At 48.9% G+C, this 16,675-nt stretch overlaps 1 protein-coding gene across 1 annotated transcript in view; it reads right to left on the bottom strand.

The window, feature by feature from the left end:
* chd5 (chromodomain helicase DNA binding protein 5) overlaps positions 1-16,401 on the bottom strand; it is a 60,713-nt gene extending 44,312 nt beyond the window's left edge. Inside the window, exons 1-2 of the mRNA XM_061257701.1 lie at positions 16,032-16,401; positions 5,724-5,875 (exon numbers count right to left, since the gene is read on the bottom strand). Of these exons, the coding sequence (XP_061113685.1) occupies positions 5,724-5,875; positions 16,032-16,098 (219 nt within the window). The 5' untranslated portion in view covers positions 16,099-16,401. The remainder of the gene's footprint in view (positions 1-5,723; positions 5,876-16,031) is intronic.
* Between the last annotated feature and the right edge of the window lie 274 nt (positions 16,402-16,675).

The raw sequence follows: 16,675 nt of genomic DNA, 5'->3' as shown, positions 1-16,675 counted from the left end.
GAGAGAAGGAGAGAGGGAGAGAGAGAGAGAAGGAGAGAGAGAAGGAGAGAGGGAGAGAGAGAGAGAGAGAGAGGGAGAGAGAGCAGCGGTGTGAGGGTTCACGTGGGTTCGCTCGGTTTCCCGCGGGCCGATTACATCCTCAGACACACACACCCCGCCCCCCCGCCCCCCCCGCCCCCCCGCCCGGCGTACAAAGGGCCGCGCCGCCTCACGCCTCGGCTCGTGCTGAAGCTAAAGAACCCCCCGACCCCGCCGCCCCCCTCCCCCCCACCCCCCGCCCCCTCCGCTGCCGCCGTCGTCAGTTGCCATGGTTACCCAACTGTACAGTGTCTGGGTTTCTTCTCTCTGCCCCTGCAGCGCCAGCCAATGAGGCCGCGCCATCCAATCAGACGCTTTTGCATAACGATCTGATTATGCCCCGGCGGTCGGTGCAGCGGCCGCGGACGGGAGACCCCGTCTAGACCGGTCGGGCTTCAGCGCCGGGGGAACGGACCCCGGGCCCGGGCCCAGACCCAGACCCAGACCCAGACCCAGACCCAGACCCGGGGCCCGATCCAGAGGCGGTCCGCTTATTAACGGCTCGACGGGCAACGCCGCCTGAATAGTAAACACTCCCGGGCCGTAATTGAAGAAGAAAGAAAGAAAAGAAAGAGAGGCTTTCAGGGCATGTCTGGCGTGAGCGTGCGAGTCTGGAGCCTCTGGCCCTGGGGAGAGACACAACACCACTGCCTCCCTGCAGCGGCCTGCGGGTTCACGACCCGGCGTCGACGAGCCGGCGAAAAATAAGGGTCTGATTGTACAGCACTGCCCGGGCCACGCGGCACGCGGACCTACGCCGCGCCCTCGCACGCGCCAGGGAGGCGGGGAACCCCCACAATGCACCGCTCCGCTCCGGCCCTGCGGAGCCCTGCCCGACACCGCACTCCCACTGCGACCTTCATCGATCCCCCCCAACCCCCCCCGCCGACCGCACGCCGCCCGCCGCAAGAACAGAGAGACACGGACAACTGACCAATCGTGCTCCGGGGACACGGGCAGATTAAGAATGAAAGGGAATGAAAACGGGAGAGAATTTCTGTGGCTCTCGGTTAGAAAATAAATAAATTAATAAATAAATACAAAAATCTAATTTAGTAGATCTGTGTCTGAGGGTTGATAAATAAACAAGAGTTGTGCGTCAGACAGAAAGGGAGCACATTCTCTCTCGCTCTCTACCTCCGTCTCTCGCCTCGTCCAATCTTCAGCACAGCTGATTAGCATTAGTTTTGAGTAAAATGTTCAGTAAAAATGGAGATTAAAACTATTTAATGAAAAGCGCTACGTTTAAAATGTGTAATAAAAAACATCTGAGCATGGCAAAATGGCAGCATGTCACTCTCTTTTTCATGCTTTGTCTCTCCCTCTCTCTCTCAGCAGCTGTTAATCAGTAGCAGATCAGTCAGGGAGGGGCTTTTTGAGCGAGAGTACACATCTGTTTGTGCGTGAGTTTGAGCATTCCTGTCTGCTTGTGTTTGTGTGTGTGTGTGCATACGCGTGTGCCTGTGTGTGTGTACACATGTCCCTGTGTGTGTGTACACGCTCGCCTGTGTGAGTGTGTGTGTACATGCCTGCCTGTGTGTGTGTGTACACACGTGTGTGTGTGTATGTATGTATGTACATGCCTGCCTGTGTGTGTGTGTGTACACGTGTGTGTGTGTATACACGTGTGCCTATGTGTGTGTGTGTGTGTGTGTACACACGTGTGTGTGTATGTATGTATGTACATGCCTGCCTGTGTGTGTGTGTGTACACATGTGTGTGTGTGTATACACGTGTGCCTATGTGTGTGTGTGTGTGTGTGTGTGTGTGTGTGTGTACACACGTGTGTGTGTATGTATGTATGTACATGCCTGCCTGTGTGTGTGTGTGTGTACACATGTGTGCGTGTGTGTGTGTGTGTGTGTGTGTGTACACGTGTCGGTGCGCGCGTGTGTGTGTCTGTGTGTGTGTTTGTGTACACATGTGTCTGTGCGTGTGTGTGTGCGTGTGTGTGTGTGTGCGTGTGTGTGCGCGTGCGTGTCTGTGTGTGTGTGTGTGTACGTGTGTGTGTGTGTACGTGAGTGTGTGTGTGTGTGTGTGTGTGTGCCTGTCCGTGTACATGCCTGCCAGTGTGTGTACACGCGCGCCTGTGTGTGTGTGTGTGTGTGTGCCAACAGTCTGGGGTATGAGGGCTGTCCTGGCAGACCCTCTGATTAGCAGTGTGGGACTGGAGCTCCAGCAGACCCTCTGATTAGCAGTGTGGGACTGGAGCTCCAGCAGACCCTCTGATTAGCAGTGTGGGACTGGAGCTCCAGCGGCCCGGCAGAGCGGAACAGAGCGGCCCGGGACCCGGGAGGGGTCAGGAGAGCGCCCACCACTCCCGAAAGCTCGTTTATCACTGTCCCAATCAGAGCGGGGCTGGACACGCCTCCGTCACACACACACACACACGCAAACACACACACACACACACACTGTCTCTGATGTCATGGAGAGCAGTGCTAATCCGCCCCGCTAAGTGAAAGATCCAGGCCAGTGTGGCAGGCGGCCACAGGTTCCCACTCCCGGCGTACCCCACGGACCCTCGCGGCTGCTTAACCCAGATCCCGCCACTGAAGCCCCAGGGCTGTGAGCAGCCTGTCAGAGTCAGGGAGTCAGAGTCAGGCAGTCAGAGTCAGGGAGTCAGAGTCAGGGAGTCAGAGTCAGGGAGTCAGAGTCAGGGAGTCAGAGTCAGGGAGGCAGAGTCAGGGAGGCAGAGTCAGGGAGTCAGAGTCAGGGAGTCAGAGTCAGGCAGTCAGAGTCAGGGAGTCAGAGTCAGGGAGGCAGAGTCAGGGAGTCAGAGTCAGGCAGTCAGAGTCAGGGAGGCAGAGTCAGCCAGTCAGAGTCAGTGCCGCACCTCCACGTCATGACAGCACGTTTTAAATCCCCGCATCTCCGATTTCCAATCAGTCAAACACCGGCGCAATTAACGGCCAGATGGACCAGTGTTCAGCCTTCATGAATATTAATGAAAATAAAGAGTTCCGATAGCCGAAAGCTGGCCGCCCGCCGTAGTCTCCCGTCTCGGGGAGAATCGTGCGTATCCTCAGACTCTCTTTTGACAGCGCCTTCGGGGGAATCTCTTCCGACGGTGTCACGCTGTGTTTCCGTGTACGGGGCCAATCGGTCACAGATCCAGATAAAAGCGAGACGGGGCGTTTGGGGAGGCGCCGGGGCTCGAGACGGGGGGGACGGGACGTGGCCAAGGACGCGGCGGAGCGGCGGCCAGGTTTCACACGACAGACGGGCGGCCGGGGATCAGCCCAGTCACGCGCCCCGCAGGTCTCGGGCGACGGCCCTGGAGAGAGGGGCTGTCAGAGAGGCTTCCTCACACGCCGCGCCGCGCCGCCCGCCTCTGGCCCCGCCGGCGTCAGACGAGCTGCGGCCTGTCATGTCCGGGTCAGAGACGCCGCCTCCGGCTGTGTGCCGGCAGGGGGGGGGCGCGGGGCCGTCTCAGGGAGTTATCAACAGCGAGGGGGGGGAGGCAAGGCACTACGCAGCCAATCAGACGGAGAAAGGATGTTTAAAAAACTGCCATGGGATTTTATTTACGATCACAGAAAAATCCCATGGCAGAGTCAGCTAGTTTTGTGTAATGGGGTAAGCAGTCAGGAGGCTAAATTATATGCCTGAAATACTTGTTTCAACTACAGTATAATTAATCCAGTAATATATCATTACATTACAGTAATGTTATCTGGCAGACGCTCTTACCCAGAGCGACGTACAGTTGACTAGACTAAGCAGGAGACAGTCCTCCCCTGGTGCAATGCAGGGTTAAGGGCCTTGCTCAAGGGCCCAACGGCTGTGCGGATCTTATTGTGGCTACACCGGGGATCGAACCACCAATCTTGCAGGTCCCAGTCATGCACCTTAACCCGTAAGCAACAGGCCACACCCAAGTCATCCAATAATATATCCTCCAGGCACCATGTGATCGCGTGACGTGGAGAGCTACTGTCCCTGTCAGCATCTGCGCCCATTCTCTCATCACATTAACAAGCGTCCAAGCTGACACTGCATGCACAATAACAAGAGTATGACGAAAATGTAATATAATACAGTATAAACACTCCAAATGTATGGTAACAGTGGAGTTAAAATGTGTTATTTTTCTTATACTTAAAGCATTTGGACTTGAGCCCCAAATTTCCAGCTGTGCAAAATTAATTTAACCAAGGGATTTTAACTAAATCTAAGTCAAAAAGTCTAATATTTGGTTGCATAGCCCTTACAGGCATTAACTGCAGGAAGTCTATGACCCGCTGACATCACCAATCATGTGATTTGGAAATGCCATTACAAGCATTCACTGCAGCCATTTTCAGCTGATCTCTATTTCAGGAGGTTTCTGGCTTCAGTCTCCTCATCAGCAAGCGAAATGCATGCTGGATTGGATTTAAGTCAGTTGATTGACCTTGCTGGACAGTCCAAATCTTACTACGGCTTTGACAAATGCTTTGGTTGCATCGGCAGTGTGTTTGGGGGTCATTGTCTTGCTGAAGATTGAAGCACTGGCAGATGAGGTTGGAGGAACTTCTTTGTACGTAGCCAGACAAAATCTGTCAGTATACTTCTGAATTCAGCCTACTGCTGCCAACCACCATTACATCATCAATAAGACTCCTGTTAGTCATCCTTTAACTTCATTTTGCACAGCTGAAAATGCGGGTAAAAACTCAACAAAAAACAGCTGTTTCTGTGAAATGCATGCAAGTAAACACCGCAAAGTCTAATATTCACCTTAAGACCAAAGTACAGAATATACATAGCAACAATAACACATTTCACTCTGCCATTACCATACCTTTGGAGGGCACTGTATATTGTATTATACAAATATATAAACACATAAAACATTGTGCTCGTCTGAATATGACAATGACGAGATAAGTAAGCCGAGAGAACTAAGGTTTACCGGGCTGCGATCACAACCGTCATCCAACTATGACCAGCTTGAACTGACCAGCTACCAGCTGTTTCAAAACCTAGCTTGAGCTGGGTCAAACCATGCTGAGTATGGAGCAGGTCTGAACAGGTCAACCAGTGACCAGTTGAGGCTTTATTCCAGCAGGGCTATCCTCCGTTTCAGCTGCTCTTCTGTGTGTGTGTGTGTGTGTGCGTGTGTGTGTGTGTGTGTGTGAGTGAGTGAGTGAGTGTGTGCGTGTGCGTGTGCGCGTGCGCGTGCGCGTGCGTGCGTGCGAGCGAGCGAGCGTGCATGTGTGTGTGTGCATGTGCATGTGCGTGAGTGTGCGTATGTGTGCGTGAGTGTGTGTGTGTGTGTGTGTGTGTGTGAGTGAGTGAGTGTGTGTGAGTGAGTGAGTGAGTGAGTGAGTGAGTGAGTGAGTGAGTGAGTGAGTGAGTGAGTGAGTGTGTGTGTGTGTGTGTGTGTGTGCGTGTATGTGCGAGTGTGTGTGCGTGTGAGTGAGTGAGTGAGTGAGTGAGTGAGTGAGTGAGTGTGTGTGTGTGTGTGTGCGTGCGAGCGAGCGTGAGTGAGTGTGTGTGTGCGTGCGAGTGTGCGTGCGTGCGAGCGAGTGTGTGTGAGTGAGTGAGTGAGTGAGTGTGTGTGTGTGTGTGTGTGCGTGTGCGTGTGCGTGTGCGTGTGCGTGTGTGTGTGTGTGAGGGAGTGTGTGTGTGTGTGTGTGAGAGTTGTGAAGGGGCCTCACCTGCTTCTTCTTCTTCTTGACTTTGGGCAGCTTGCCCTCCTTCAGTTTGCAGATCTTCTTCCTCTTCTGCTGCTTGAGGGAGTTGCTCTCGGAGAAGAACCTGTCCAGGGGCGTGAGCGGTGTCGATTCCGCTTCATCCTCCTCTTCCTCATCTGCGCAGGTAGGCACACACGCAACATCTCTCAATACAGTTTAAAAAAAAACTAAAAATAATGCTTGCCGATTCATGACCTTGGAATTAGAAGGTTCCATCAGCGATCTGAGTGGGTTTGAGATATTGAGCTTCTAAGATTCCAATTTGGCACCAGGCAGATATGACCTTTCACTTTTTTACCATACTCTTAAACAGTATTTTTCTGTAAACCTTCACACATATATTTAGTGCCCTGTAAGCAGCGTATTTATATTTTTAGGTCTCAAATTTAAAAACAAATTTAAGATATTTGGACGCACCTACCTACGCAAACGCATGTTTGGGCATGTCTCGACGGAAACATTGACTGAAGACGCAGTAAAACAGAGAGACGGTTAACCTGACCGGTTAATACAGCTGAGAAGCACTGGGAGCCATCACAGTCCAATTAAGATATTTTTTTTACACTCATTTGTCCACCAATTTTTGGTATCCATCTAAACAAAGACTGCACAAGCCATCACGATCTGTCGGCTGGGTTGAATCTTGGATGAATCTTGGCAGGCTGCTTCAGATCCCTTGAGCGAGACGTCTACTTTGAACCTCTTCAATAAAATCAGTCTGCGCAAATAAATTGTACAAAGGCAGGCTATGCAAATTACCCTGGGAAAGGACGTTTATCAGAACGGTGAAATAAATATCGTAATCAGCCGACAGGAATCAGATTGCATTAACAGCCAGAATTAATGAAAAGAAGTCTGCATACTGATATCTCTCATTTCCACGCTTTATTTAGCACAACAGTGACGTATCGAGCCCATTTGCTCTTCATCAGATTAAACCAACACACACACGAACGCCATCTTAAATGCCCATAGATCACCATTTTACAGACAAATGATCATGAAAAAACGGTTCATTTCATTGTTACCACACAGATTTAAACATACATATACATTGGCTAATGTGGATAACACAATTAACACATATTTATACATACCAAAATACACCGTCTAAAGTAACAAATACATCTCCAAAACCAGTTTAATAAAAAACCATCACAGTGTCAGAGGTGACCTATGGCGGTATCCATACGTAGTCTCAGGTTGCATCATGTTAGACATTTTCAAATAAGAGTCTGCAAAATCACAACAAAACAAAGATATAGCCGTTACGTGTCAGCACGTATTACACACGAATTACACGGCCGGTCCTGTCACAGCAGTTGGCAGGTCGTGAGTGGAAAGAGGCCTTATGAAACAGGCCCGGTGTCACAGTCGTCAGCTCAAGGTGGGCCCGTCCCTGTGAGTCTGCGACGGCGGTGCGCAGACACGGCGCGGCTCAGACAGACTCCTCACCGTGGCGACGGGGCCGTCTGCAGACTCCCGACTTCAATGCAGCCGATGTAGGTCACGGAGGAACAGACAGAGGATTACCATAAAATGCCAGTCCTCATGGCTAATTTACAGCGCGGGGGGGAAGAGGGGAGAAGACAAGAGCGGCGGGAACCGCTTCCGAATTCCCAACGAACGCCCGACCGGAACGCTGCCTCTCCGACTCTGACTCCCAGAGGTCAAATCAAACTCGCCTGTCATGATCCCCCCACCCCCCCCCCGTGTTTCATGTGGCCAATGAAAGGGCGCTTTGAACCCCACTGAATCCACTGTTCAATATCCGGGCAATTCCACGGTAACTGGCGTTACAACTGCTGGATATTTGGGTGGTAAATCTCAATACTGCTACATAATAAGAGACTGATAAGAGTTATTTCATCCTGACGGGTTATAAAAGCATATGTCAAGTCTTTTATGTAGCTGTATTGGGACAGTTTTAATGTCGGTTACTGTGGATTAGCCCATCTATATTCACCCACGAACACAGATACAAGTGTTCTGACCCTCAACTAAAATGATCAAGGGTCTCGGGGTGTGTGTTTGGGGGTTTATTTTGCTAACGCAACAGCCGGATAAATCTGCAGAAGTTGCACCAGGCTTTAGATGTAGGTGTACATCCTCTCCCTCGTAGGGATATGGTGCAGGGTATTCGGGAGATGTCATAACTCCTAAGTTCTGAATGATGCAACATACAGAAACAAAACTGCGCTTAGTAGAAACTTTCACTTAAGTATTCTGCACGAAAAAACCCAATAAAACTTAGATACGGTGCATAATATCATCCTGCCAAACTGGTCTGCAAAAAAAAATAAAAAATAAGAATCTGTTATTTTCTCAAATTTCCAGATCGTGATGATGCAGTGATGCAGTTACGATGACGCAGTTTCCGAGCAGGTGATCTTATCCAGGGACATTTCCAAGGCTTAAGATCTTTTTATTTTCATTCAATGTTCATACAGCCGAATACTTTCACAACTAATTCCGGTTAAGGACTCGCATAATAATAATTTGTAATTTAGCTCACGCTTTTATCCAAAAAGGACTCGCAGTCGATTAGACTGAGCAGGAGAAAATCCCCCGGGTTAAGGGCCCAACATCTTTATCACGGCGGGGCTTGAACCACCAACCTTGCGGGTCCCAGTCACACACCTTAGGCACAAGGCTACAGGCTGCCCAGACACTGTTGATGATGTGCTATGATATAACAGCTCAACCCCACTAAGGCTTGACACCTGTGAGTCTTCAGCACCACTTTACAGCAGTAACGGTTGCATCAGAGCAACGACCCCTTTAGCCCACAGCTACAAAACTGTATGCCACCTTTAAAGGTACAATAGGTAAGATTTCTGTGTTAAAACATTGTTACAAGACCATCGTAAATCCCTTCCTATCATTGAAAAAAGACTCACTGACATGTTGACTCTCCTGTGCCTGTGTTTATAGTCCTTAAATTCGGGTTTCAAAATATGCAGTTGACGGGCAGGCACTCTGTACCAAAACATCATATAGCTGTACAATGATTCAAGCCCATTGGTTGAAAATTGGTTCTAATCGCCACAGCCAATGGCGTTTCGACGTCAGCGCATTCACAGAGAAGGGGGAGGGCTAAACAGCGTTGTGGTTTGAGCGTGTTTGTCGCAGCAATTCCTCTCTTGACCGTCAAAAGCCCAAAATTGCCTATTGCACCTTTACTTTCTGCGTGTTCACAGTGCGAACCCGGGCCGAGCTCCTCCACCTGCGACTCCTACGCTGACTCTGCTCTTGATTTGCGAGCCCCGGAAGACATTTCCCAGAATCCCTCTGACGCCGGGTCAGTGCCAAGTATCAAAGGGGGGGGGGCTTCTGTACGGCTGCCAGGTAAGAGGAGCTGGCGCCCGGCCCTGTGGACCTCAGACCTGCAGCTCGGGGGGGGGGTTTGGCACGCCGCCCGAACGCGATCGCAGACGGACCGCGTCGCCGCGACCTTCCCACAAGGGCTCCTCGGCCGGCGCTCTCTCCGTCAGACGCTGGACCAGCCGCACTCCCCTTTCGTCGAGATCTCCGCCGTTAACGGGGGGGGGGGGGGGAGGCGGTCGTCTCCTGACAGCCTCCATACGGAAAAGAGTCTGCTTAACGCGCTGGCCCCCGACCCGCTGACATGAGGACAAGGGGACGTGAAGGACTCTTTGTTGTCCTTCCAACGGGGCGTCCACAGAGCCCCGCTACAGCATTCCCCTCCTGAGAGCACGAACGCCGCAGTGGTCCCGCGCCCTCATGGGATATGTAAGATCACGTGAAGAAGAAAAGTAGTTGGACACGCTTGTATAAAAAAAAAAAAAAGGAACACAACCTGCTGTGAAAGGCAGCTATGCCAGCGTGAACATTGAGGTGGTCGTAAGCTGGTCGAGCTGGGTATGAGCTGGTCAACCAGCATGGCCAAGCTGGTCATAACGCTGTTCTAGCTGGGTATGAGCTGGTCATAACGCTGTTCTAGCTGGGTATGAGCTGGTCATAAAGCTGGTCTAGCTGGGTATGAGCTGGTCATAAAGCTGGTCTAGCTGGGTATGAGCTGGTCATAAAGCTGGTCTAGCTGGGTATGAGCTGGTCGTAAAGCTGGTCTAGCTGGGTATGAGCTGGTCATAACGCTGTTCTAGCTGGGTATGAGCTGGTCATAACGCTGTTCTACCTGGGTATGAGCTGGTCATAACGCTGTTCTAGCTGGGTATGAGCTGGTCATAAAGCTGGTCTAGCTGGGTATGAGCTGGTCATAAAGCTGGTCTAGCTGGGTGTGAGCTGGTCATAACACTGTTCTAGCTGGGTTTGAGCTGGTCATAACGCTGGTCTACCTGGGTATGAGCTGGTCATAACGCTGTTCTAGCTGGGTATGAGCTGGTCTTAACGCTGTTCTAGCTGGGTATGAGCTGGTCATAACGCTGTTCTAGCTGGGTATGAGCTGGTCATAAAGCTGGTCTAGCTGGGTATGAGCTGGTCATAAAGCTGGTCTAGCTGGGTATGAGCTGGTCATAACGCTGGTCTAGCTGGGTATGAGCTGGTCATAAAGCTGGTCTAGCTGGGTATGAGCTGGTCGTAAAGCTGGTCTAGCTGGGTATGAGCTGGTCATAACGCTGTTCTAGCTGGGTATGAGCTGGTCATAACGCTGTTCTACCTGGGTATGAGCTGGTCATAACGCTGTTCTAGCTGGGTATGAGCTGGTCATAAAGCTGGTCTAGCTGGGTATGAGCTGGTCATAAAGCTGGTCTAGCTGGGTGTGAGCTGGTCATAACACTGTTCTAGCTGGGTTTGAGCTGGTCATAACGCTGGTCTACCTGGGTATGAGCTGGTCATAACGCTGTTCTAGCTGGGTATGAGCTGGTCATAACGCTGGTCTAGCTGGGTATGAGCTGGTCATAACGCTGTTCTAGCTGGGTTTGAGCTGGTCATAACGCTGTTCTAGCTGGGTATGAGCTGGTCATAAAGCTGGTCTAGCTGGGTATGAGCTGGTCGTAAAGCTGGTCTAGCTGGGTATGAGCTGGTCGTAAAGCTGGTCTAGCTGGGTATGAGCTGGTCGTAAAGCTGGTCTAGCTGGGTATGAGCTGGTCATAAAGCTGGTCTAGCAGGGTATGAGCTGGGCTGGGCAACCTGTTAGTGCTGGTAGCCCGTCTGAGCTAGTTGACCAGGTCCCAGCTGCTTCAAAACATATGTAGCTTGAGCTGGCCAAACCGTGTCAAGCTGGGAACTGGTCTGAACTGGTCAACCAGCTATCGGCTGTTTCAACACCGAGCCTCAGCTGTTTTTTTTCAGCAGGGCGTACATTGAAACATAAATAAATCTGGTGGTATCCTCCCCCTGAGGACATAATTCAGAAATTATACGTATAAAATGTCCTGACAATTCATCAGAAAGCCTGTAGTGGAGTTTGCAAGAGCCACGGGACTTGTTTGTCAAACTTATATAAAATTATTGCAAGAGGGGAACTGGCCTCTTAGTCTCACTGAGGAATGCGTCATGCAATTCCCACCAGCTTTGCCCGTGTGTCAGTGTGCTGACTAGCGTGCTAACTGAACAGATGGTTTTTGTTAAGTTAGATAAAGGTACAATAGCTAATTTCGGACTTCTAACAGACTTCTATCCTATATATATATATTTACATATTACATTTATGATAAAAAATGACATTTCTCTTATCCCAAATCACGTGGCTACATTTTAGTGAATGAGATTTTTGTGTATCATTAATGGAAGTAGACCTAAAAGCACTACATATTGTGGTGATACACGGAATTGTAGTAGTAATTAGTAAAGTACATGAAACATCACAAGACAATTCGTTGGTTGCAAGCCAGGTTGGCTAGCTAGCTAACATTTCATTTTCCAACATTTATTTCATGAATACAATTAAAGCAACGTATCTGACAAGATTCATGTCTGTATTTATTTCATGGCTACTGATTTAAGTGGCTATAAAATTAAATCACAGCCAACAATTATTGACTTAGCTTAGCTATCTACAGGCCATTATGCTTGCTAGGCTAATGAATTTAGCAATCAAATGGATTACATTTGGAAATAATAACTACAAAAAAATAGTTTTTCTTTATTTTTAGATACAATTTCCATAAAGGTCTTTGATCATAATTTCTTGTCGTAGCACTGTTGATTCAGGCCATATTACCGTGGCTCAGGTTGACATCTTTTGGTTATGCTACAGCAAATTATAATTATTTTGAGCACAGTGTACCTCCAAGCAGTCAGCGAGTGTTGATGCCCATTAGTGGAGTCTGCTATACGTCCGTACGCGCACAAATCCCGCACATAAACATGAGCCGGATTCAAAACTGCTGAAGCAAGACAGGGCGCACATAATTTACTGTGTATTTAATAAGTGTTTCCGATGTTTTAAAGAGCAGCCCAGCTGCCGACATGGCAACGGCTGGTGGGTTTTTTTTTTTCCAACGGTCGCAGTCACACTGAGAACATTCTGGAAGGATGATTGCGCACACACATACAGACAGACACACACACACACACACACACACACACACAAACACACACACACGGGTCTGAGAGGGAGATGTCTACTTCACAGCGCATCATTAAAAGGGGAAAGAAAAAGCAACGGCAGCCGCCTATGCGATGGAGAAGTTCCAAGAATATCTTTTTGTGTCTGAGGCACGAGACGCATCTCCAGCGGCGGCGTGTCTCCGCACTGTGATCCCCCCCCTTGATCCTCTGCCATCTTCCCTCCCGTCCGTCCTCCACAGTGAACCCTTCAGACCGTCTTCAGGCCCGTCTCCATCTCCGTCCCTCGGCCGCTTCCCGATAAAATTTATCAATCGCTCAATTCCTCTTTCCCCGTCTACCCCGCGCTAATCCGTGCATCGCCGATGACTGCAGGGTTGCTCCTTCTTGGTCGTCCGTCTCATCACCCTCGCAGAACTGGACCTCCTCGAGTGGGTCTCTCTCCCTCTCTGTGCTCATCCAGCTCTCCTTCCTCGGATTCCCAAGGCTCCATTTTAGGTCCACTCCGGTTTCAAGTGCATTCCCACACTAATCGCTACCGCCCATGGCCTCTCCTACCACCATCTATGCAAATAATGCATGTTCCAACCTTTTTTTTTTTTTTTCTTGCTCTCCCTCAATTTGTCTGGTCAGTTTGCCCGACGCCTCCAAAATGTCCTCTCCCCATCTTAAAATAGGCCTATATTTGTCCTCTTTTTCGCCTCATTGCTTAATCTTCTTCTGTCAATATTGAGTCTTTCAATCCCATTCCCTCCTCTACAGATACGAGCAAACGGGGGTCCCCTTCTTGCCCTCTCTCTGCACTTCTGGGAACATATTTCACCTTTTACTGGTGTCACCCCTTCACCCTCTGCAACAAGCATCGTCCCCTTCTAATGACACGTTACACACAAGACACCAAGCAAGGCTTTGACCATTTCTGTCTCCTTGTGCTGGTCTTGCTCACTCCATGCTCTACAGACACACGTTTTTATCATAATGTTTCCAATAAATAATGACAATAATAAATGAATGTTCATTTATGTTATGAAACGCACTTCTCAGTGGTTGTACGTCAGCGTGGAAATGTGCTATTGTCCCAGTCTCTGAGGCGATTTCATCCGATGTGGCAGCACTACAAACTTACAAAGTGCACTCGCCGTCCTAACCATGCGCATTAAGAAATAATATCTAATTTCTCAATAAGAAAACTGCCGTCAAGGATCTTAATAGAAATTCATTCATATTACTCCACCGAGACTCCATAAAATGTGCCTGAGATCACACCCAGTGGCCAACAATTAATCACATCTCCGTACAGGATGAAAACAATTAGATTCTGTCAGACATATGTTGATATGTGCTCAGAGTGGCAAGTGGGCGACAAACAAAAGAGGGCGAAAAAGCAGTCGTGAACCTCTCGCATCACAACATCCGAATAACCTTGACAAGCAGAACAATATGAGCACAACGATCGCCGGACTAGCCTTCCGCCCGTCGCCCCAAACACGACCCGATCGGGTCCAGAGAAATTACACTTCGGAGCCGAAAAATATTTCTTCTTCAAACCCTCAATTAAGCCGGAAACCTCAGCGGCAATAAAAAATAGCATGCAAATAGGAGGGGGGTGGCGATGTGGGAGAATCGATGCAGCCGTTAGGCTTTCCACCGCTCTAATCTCTCATCAATTTAGGCAAAGCAAGCGGCCATCCTGAGGAGTGGGGGGGGGGGGGGGGGGGGGGGGGGAAGAGCTATGAATGCATTGATTTTATTGAGGTAAAACACAGCGGTACGGAAAAGAGAGAGAGAGAGAGAGAGAGAGAGAGAGAGAGAGAGGTGGTATTGGTTCAGGCTCATGACTGTAAGACATTTCTTCACAGCACCTCCACTCTGACACTGACAGCGGCTCTGACAGCAGCGGGTCCAGACAGTTCTGCCCCAGAGATTGATCAGCCCGGAGAAACAGCCACTAAATGACAGCGCCTGACAGCCCCTGATTAACAAGCGGACTCGGGAAACCTTCCCAAACAGCCAAGTGCAAAGTCCCAGGCAGGGGGGGTGCAAGCGTCTTAAATGGGCTATCCTACTTGGGTAGCGTCTGGTAGTTTTGCCATAGGTAAGGTAAGATAGGTAAGGTAAGATAGGTAAGGTAAGATAGGTAAGATACCTTCAGGGGCCCCAGGTCATACGATGATAATAATGGGGCGGCATGGCTCAGGCAGTAAGAGCAGTCGTCTGGCAGTCGGAGGGTTGCCGGTTCGATCCCCCGCCCGGGCTGTGTTGAAGTGTCCCTGAGCAAGATACCTAACCCCCAAATGCTCCTGATGAGCTGGCCGGCACCTTGCATGGCAGCCAATCGCCGTTGGTGTGTGAGTGTGTGTATGAATGGGTGAATGAGAAGCATCAATTGTACAGCACTTTGGATAAAGGCGCTATATAAATGCCAACCATTTACCATTTAAATAATGTATTCAAAATGGTGCATTACATGGTAGTCCACCACAGATCACAGAAAGCAGGTCATTTGCTAAACACTAACCAAATCGTTTGAAAATACAGGTTATTTGTTCAATTTTATGCATCCCAACAAGGTGTTACTGCATTGAGAAAAACTTTACTGTAAAAAAAGATCTGCATGTATTATTTCATTCATGTCCATAGGATGGGCACATCAACATGTTATTAATGTATCCCTTTCAAGTTTGCACATATTGTCATAGTTTTATCGAATGGCCATTCTTAGCAAATATCTGAACTCGAAAAGGCCATCGGGAAGGTTTACGAAAAACCTAACGTACCACTCGCAAGCTCAGTTAACTTTTGGGTGTTTCCTGTAGATGATAAATATCAACAATAATGTGGTCATACTGACAGGAGACCATGAAATGTAACAGACAAAGTAAACCTTGCCTGCCCAGTCCAGTTCACAAAAATAAGTGACAGTATATTTTAAGTGTAAGCAAGTGGCACAGCTATTTGCAAAATAGTCTGTGGTGACGAGGCTGTGTGTTTACTGATATGGGGTACTGAGTAGAACAGAGGTGCCATTTATTACAGTATGGCTCAAACTATTCAATGTTACTCTCATGCAGGGCTTGAGAGCATTTGTCAAGAGATTTTGAAACAAAGTACATTACCACACTCGATATCTGAAGCATTGCAATGAAACCCAACTCATCAAAACACAATAGATGTAATGTACACTACTACTACTCTTTCCAAGACAATCAGTGGTTTGGAGTGTGCTACATCAAGTCATTAAGTAGTAGATAACTATAACAAAATGGTGTATGCAGGTAAAAAATCACGTAAACATTCCAAACCCACAATCTTTGCACATAAAATGGAGTTTGTGGAACGACGGTCCATTTCAAGTACAGAAATGTACCCTCCCGCACACTGCAAATGCATCGTCTCCACAACTTCAACCAGAAAAAGCCAAATCATCTGGTCGCAGCACCGCATGTTGTTGACGCTGCCTGCAGAAAGCTCATTCCCATTTATACCTTCTTCTTCTTTTTTTAAACACACACAAACGTCAGTTAAGCGTTCGCGCCGGGCACCGGAGACACCGATACAATAACGCACACTTTGGGGTCAACCATGCCCGAAAATTGGGAGCATTCACTGGTGGCTGGCATTTCTGCGCTAGCCCGTTTTATCCCACCTCTTCCTCTCTTTTCCAAGTCTACAATTGCGCAGGGCAAGCCCTTTTTCTCCGCATTCTACCCAGCGCGGCGGTGGATCATATCTGACGGGGGGAGTCTGGGATACACCTCCCCTCACACTGAACTCCTCTCTCACCTGGTATTTCGTCTTCAAAATCCATGTCGTCTTGTCCCTCGTCCTCATTGCTTAGCGACCCTGGCATCTTTACCGCATACGTTGTCCTTCGCGAATTCGCACTCCCTCTGTTGCTAGAATAGTATAGAAACTTAACCCTCAGAATGCCACAGTCTCCTCACACGTCTGCATAGAATTAGCTTTATATTTTCGCGAACAGTGAGTTATCTTTTCTTTTTTCAAGAAAGATGGCTGCCCTCTTTATTCAAGAAGCAAAAAAAAAAGCTTCTTTCTCTCCTCGCTCTGCTCTATCCAAATCCTCCAGTCTGAAAATAAAAAAAGAGACAAAAATGGAACACACATGCCCAGAAAGTGACGTCTGGTCTGTTGCCATGGCAATCCATCCCATAATTTTCAACAGAACTAGTTACTAGCTAGCTAGTCATGCTCCCTTAGTTAACACAATTTATACTAGGTCGCTGGTGCTGCAAGTGGCAACAGCGTTAAGTGCCGTTCGGTCTTTCGCTTTCCCGGTTTCCCCTTAAAACTCTGTCGAATGTGAGGTTACACAAGGATAAAGGACAGAACAAAACCTAGGCTTTGGATAATTACTCGCCTGCCTTTTCTAAATGGCTAGCAACTCGACGGGTACGAAGGCATGAGAA

This window comes from Conger conger, chromosome 10, assembly GCF_963514075.1.
Source record: "Conger conger chromosome 10, fConCon1.1, whole genome shotgun sequence".
NCBI classification, from domain to species: domain Eukaryota; kingdom Metazoa; phylum Chordata; class Actinopteri; order Anguilliformes; family Congridae; genus Conger; species Conger conger.
Note: the sequence above shows the minus strand (reverse complement) of the source record. Positions and strands in the feature narration are given on the sequence as shown.